This window comes from Pleurodeles waltl, chromosome 12 (genome assembly GCF_031143425.1).
Source record: "Pleurodeles waltl isolate 20211129_DDA chromosome 12, aPleWal1.hap1.20221129, whole genome shotgun sequence".
In the NCBI taxonomy this organism is placed as follows: Eukaryota; Metazoa; Chordata; class Amphibia; order Caudata; family Salamandridae; genus Pleurodeles; species Pleurodeles waltl.
Genome location: NC_090451.1, coordinates 671,451,126 through 671,457,125, shown reverse-complemented (window position 1 = coordinate 671,457,125; position 6,000 = coordinate 671,451,126). Strand labels below are relative to the sequence as shown.

The 6,000-nt window shown below is 41.6% G+C and overlaps 1 protein-coding gene across 1 annotated transcript in view; it reads left to right on the top strand.

Moving 5' to 3' along the window:
• The first annotated feature begins 566 nt into the window (after positions 1-566).
• Positions 567-6,000, top strand: part of LOC138268679 (myeloperoxidase-like) — a 54,536-nt gene continuing 49,102 nt past the window's right edge. The window contains exons 1-2 of the mRNA XM_069218568.1: positions 567-1,096; positions 3,828-3,905. Of these exons, the coding sequence (XP_069074669.1) occupies positions 1,084-1,096; positions 3,828-3,905 (91 nt within the window). The 5' untranslated portion in view covers positions 567-1,083. The remainder of the gene's footprint in view (positions 1,097-3,827; positions 3,906-6,000) is intronic.

Genomic DNA, 6,000 nt, shown 5'->3' with positions numbered 1-6,000 from the left:
TTATTGATTTGTGTATCTATAGGAAACTCTAGATATGTTGTCCACTATAGATCTAAGAGTCAAATAAATGGCAGATTTTCATAATATCCAGCTAGGAGAAACGTAAAAATAATTAATTTAACTGGCGCGGATCATCTTATCCAGGATCTCGTCCTCCGGTCTTTCAAAGGTTTCCAGATAACTAAGAAGAAAAGTTTGTCTTCATGTTGCATTGAGCCCAAAGCACAACTGTCATATAAGATGCAATACCTGTACAACAAGATGTGAATAGTTGGCTAATTACATGGCTGGTGTTAAAGTATAGTAAAGTGATTAAAAAGCCTTTAATGGTTTTCTATAGAATCACTAATGCAAGTTTTAAGTATTGTGAAATCAAAACTATACCTAAAAGCTGAGTCACTGAACAATTAAAATGTGCACTCTAATAAGTTGTAAGTGACACACCCAAGTCACCATGATTTACTACAGATCCTCTGAGGTGTGGAGTGAGCCAACAGGTTTGCCGAGGATACCCGCCTTCCAAGCGTGCAAATTCATCACCGCTTCATAGCCACATATGTCTTCAACCAGCTATTAAATAGGGTGGCTCCTGATAACCTTGTATAAAAGATCTGCGGTAAGAAGACCTACTGGTCATTGCGTTTAATCCAACAAACAGCGCGGCCCCACCAACCAGGAGCACAAGGATCAGCGTCATCCAATCCGCGGTTAAGCCAGTTTAATGAGAAGCAGTGTTTCTGCATCAAGGGACACAGTCACACCACAAGGAGAAGTGCTACACCAATGAAGAGCATGGTCACTCTAGGACAAAAGATACAGTCGGTCGGATGAGGAGCAGGGTTTCTCCAGAATAGAGCATGGTTAGGTCTCTGGACGCTCCGACAAGGAGTACAAGCATTGTACCTACATTGTAATCCCAGCACTGTCACGCGGATGTAGCAGGTCCTCTGTCACTTTGGCTGGGAACAGAGTCACCGCATCAAGAAGCACAGGCCCCTAAGGAGCACCATAGCTCCTCCGACAAGCCCTGTCGCTTCGGCTTGGACCATAGTGATTCTGTCGAGAAGCACCATCACTCTGACGATGAGCACAGCAAGTAAGACAATGCCCTTTTTCTTAATGTTTTTTCAGGTTTTTGTTTCACAATATGAGAATTGAAATATCCACAAGTGGGCTTTCTTTTCAAATGTGTAAAACATTATTTTATTGCATTTTAGTTTGACTTCTTTAATTTTAATGAATCAAGACTGTAAATACCAGAATGCATTAGTTTGTATATTAAAAGCCCAGAAACACTAACCTCGGCACCTTTCTGCCAGCACAAAATACTGCCATTAGATTGAGACCTGCTTTAGCCATTGGACAGATATCACCATCACAATTCACTTATTAAATGTGTGCCCAACATGCTTAAAATGTATGCGGTTTAGCCAATCGAAATTCTTTTAAATTAAGATTGCCTCTGTCATTTGCTAGTTTTAGAAACTGCTTTTTGTGCTTGTTGTCATTCAGTGTGTACTAACATTCTGCAGTACAGATTCAACTTTTCAGTAGAAATCTGGGAGCATCACCAACTCTGCCTCTGTGACATCTGTGAATGTCACCAACAGCAGTTGTGTATCTGCAAGTGACAAAAAATGTGCACATGCCATATCAGCGAGTACCACGAAGCGTGTCCCAGTGGTATTTTGAAGGACTACCACCTGCAGTGGTGGTCCCTGCAGGCAACACCAAAAGTCAACGTGTCACATCTGTGAGCATCATCACCTGTGCACATGTGGATGTTGTGCGTACCACCAACTTGGGTGACCACCTCACCCCAGGTCTGTACGGACACACTCTTGAACCTTTCACCTACAAATCAATGATTTCAGGTGTGTTACTCTAATTAGTTCAATGGAAGCAAAACAAAACCATGACACTCAGAATGCAGCAAGCTATATCACAAAAGATCAGAAAAGGAAACAGTGTCTGTAGTGATCTAGAAGGCGGTGGTCACCTTACCACCAACCCTAAGAGAACCATTAAGTATGCATGTCTCTTATTTGCAAGTCAAACTAACAGTGCATGCATCATAATTCTGAGGACCACCAACAGTGTACTGTGTTATTTGCAAGTACAACACTTGTAGCTGGGGCTCCTTAAAGTAACGCCAAATGGGCTCACCTATTATACACTTGGCACATCTGCAAGAAACATCAACTTGGTATATCTGCAAGAACCATCAGCTGTGCAAGTTCCACAGCCTGGACTTGCTGGACCTTCATGTAAAATCTATAGGTAGCACTGACTGTAGACCCATTGAGTGATGAAGAAGATGATTTCCCATAAATTAACATCTATCAGCAGCATACGATACTGTCAACAACAAGAAATTGGGAGACACCCTGGAATATCGAATGAGACCACCAAATGAAGTGCTAAAGTAATTCTACTCACTTTTTTCTCAACACATCCCAATAGAAATAATTGGCAAACACACCTTGAAAGGACTAATCATGACAGATAGAGAAACCTATTGATCCATACTCTCTCCATTGTTTAACTTACATTTGGAACCATCAACCATATATCTAACCAACGAAGGAGTAACATTTCACCAAAGTGTGGATGAAACTCACTATTCCTGCAGACATTATCCTTAAACGATATCCTCACTCACCAATTATATCAGCATTGTGAATAATGCACACCTGGATGACTGACTACACACATAAACTGAATCCCCAAAAGACCACACTGCTCTTCTTCACCCCAAAGTCAAAAGCAGAATTGACCAACCCATTACTCGTGGGACAAAATATGAAAGGCTTCTGCCACACCCTGCCTCCTGCAGTTAAATATCTGAGTTTCACCATAACAATTTACTCCTGCTAATGTCACACATAAACCAGCTGACTAAATCACCTACCTACATCAGCAAAGACATTCTAACATCAAAGCAGACAAAACCAGAAGCTGATCTGCTTGACTTTGGGAATTAATTTCAGTCACAATTCTGCTCTCCCCATTTTGCCATTCAAAATACTTTTTATTCCACATCTTTGTTATTCTTTAATATGCAAAATCAACCACATCTCTCTAAAACTACAAGAATGGCACTGATTACCACATGAAGCACATGAAAATCTGTTTCATTGCCTACAAAGGCAATTATTTATTTGAGCAACCTCAGTGTCTGGTTAACGTATCCAATTCAGTGGCAAACACTGTCTCTAAGAAGTAATAACTCAATGTAGTTTGAGGCAATTACTTTAAGTATGTCCCAAGCTTTGAATCAATCTTTAGCAGACACACCAACCAATGTCCTAGACACAGCTAGACCCTTCTAGCCTTCCTTAGAAAGAGACTAAAATTCATCTCTTGAAGAGGTGTTTGTTTGAGCTTGACCTCACTCATAGTCCTCCCTAGGGTACAGCCTTACTTCCAAACGCCAAACTTCAGATTGAAAGCATATATCTTAAGACCTGCATATATAACCTACCCTTTACACCTTCTGTAATTCTACATAATTATCCAACCTATTTCATCTTTTTCCTAACGTGTAACTATATGGTTGTTTCCTTAAAACTCTGTCAAGTGCTGCAAGGATGTTTAATTAGCCACACCACGCTTGTATTGCCTTGTATTCTTCAAAGAGCTATTCACCCTGACAATGCTTGGTCAACTCTATACTAATATCTGTAATAAAATCAAATAAATTACATATTTAAGTTTTGTGATCAGTTTTACTAATACAGCATCAGAGCTTTAAATTGTCGTGTCCATATATTTGACTTTTTAAAAACTTCTGCAACCTTCCTTATGTACTGCTCTCTCTCTTCTAGGGATGAAGGGTGTTTGTTGTTTATTCGGATGCCTCCTGATCATTGCCCAGCTGAAAATCCCTGGATGTTGGGCTCAAGGTATGGCTTTGTCATCACTGTTCTATGGTAATAGGTTAGTCTTAGATCAGCCCAAGAGCCTGGCACTGATCTCTCACTTCTTTTACAATGTGCACATCTCTTCATTTTCAAAGGGTGCCCGGGGGAGCTTGGATGTAAATCATGGGTAACCAGAAGTAACCTCTTCAACGCTTGGTTTGCCTGATGATATACCATCTTTTTCCAGTTCTACCTTGGCTTTACGGGCCACAAGGTAAACAACACAAAGAGAAAGTAAACTTTATACTGCTTCCGCTCTTTACTCTTCCCTGGTTCATCATCCTCAAATGACAGGCTGTAGACAGGTATGGATGGGACAAGGGTTCAATCCCAAACCTCAGCATAGGTGTGATCTCTCTTCCACTAGTACTGCTATTTAGTGAATAAAAATCTGTGGGTGGGAGTTCCAAGATCCTAGCTTCCTACTGATCCTATTAGTGCATGCCGTGAAAAGGCCCCTCCACCCGAAGGCTACCTTAGTGACTTGGCCTATACAACTGTACAACTTTTGTTTCACCTTCCTCCTGCCTTGGTTAAAAGGTTTGAGGTGAGCATGATTTGGAAAGTGTGTAAGGCATCATAAGGGCTAGTTTTGTAAGTGTGGAAGTGATGCTTGATGTTTCTGGCAGGTGAGATTTGTCAACCAGTGACATCTCCAAGAAGTTAGAAACTGTGTCATTGTAGGCCTGTTAAAGGGAATGGAAGAGGGAGGAAATGTCTGTCTCATTTGCAAGGGGAGAGGCTGACTGAGCGGCTGTGGGGTCAAATCAATGGTCACAGCGACTGGGACAAAAATGGAGACTGAAGACACATTTATTTAAAGGATTAGGGAATGAGGAATGAGTTGTGTATAAATTGAACGTTAAATTGAAGCTACATTTTAGGTTCACATATAATGGCTCTAGTGCTGTTCATAGTGAACATATTCGTCCCGATTCAAAAAGTGCATTTGTGGTAGGTAAGGTAGTATTACATTACATACTACAAAATACAATTCACAAAAGACAAGTGGAAATTTCCCCCTCTATCCTATTTGGAGTGCTCTAAACATCGAAGGGGACTATGGGAAAAGGGCGTAAAGTTTGAAATGGGAGGGGATTAGGCTTATTATGCTGTGCCCTAGCATAGCCTAGGTAGGAAAGATATCTATATTACTCATAGTGGTAGTATGGGGGGACTGTTTTTGTGTTTCACACTCCTTGTCACCGGTTTGCTTTTAGTGTGTTTTATCATCCTAGTTATTGCAATACATGCCATTTTATCTAAGACGCAGTTACTTCAATAAGGGCCAGATGTAGGAAACGATTTGCGACTCGCAAACGGCAAAAATTGCCGTTTGCGAGTCGCAAATGTGAGTTTCCTATGCAGAAATGCATTTTGCGAGTCGGGACCGACTCGCAAAATGCATTTCCGACTCGCAAATAGGAAGGGGTGTTCCCTTCCTATTTGCGAGTCTGAGTGGGATGCAATACCATTTGCGACCGCGTACGAGGTCGCAAATCGTATCGCAGTTACCATCCACTTGAAGTGGATGGTAACCCACTCGCAAATTGGAAGGGGTCCCCATGGGACCCCTTCCAGTTTGTGAATGGACCCCAAACATTTTTTTCAGGGCAGGTAGTGGTCCAAGGGACCACTGCCTGCCCTGAAAAAAACCCGAAACTAAAGGTTTCGTTTTTTTTTTTAAGTGCAGCTCGTTTTCCTTTAAGGAAAACGGGCTACACTTAAAAAAAAAAAACTGCTTTATTTAAAGCAGTCACGAACACGGAGGTCTGCAGACTACAGCAGGCCTCCATGTTTGCGAGTGCCTTGACTCGCTATGGGGCCGCAATTTGCGACCCACCTCATGAATATTCATGAGGTGGGTCATTGCGACCCCATAGCAAGTCGCAGTCGGTGTCTGAGACACCGTACTGCATAACATTTTGCGAGTTGCAAATAGCGAGTCGCTATGACTCGCTATTTGCAAGTCGCAAAATGTTTCGTTTCTACATCTGGCCCATTGTCCTTATTGAACTATATTCTGCTTCTGTTTGACTTTACCTGTGTGAGGCCAATTTAAATGAGAGAAAGAGGT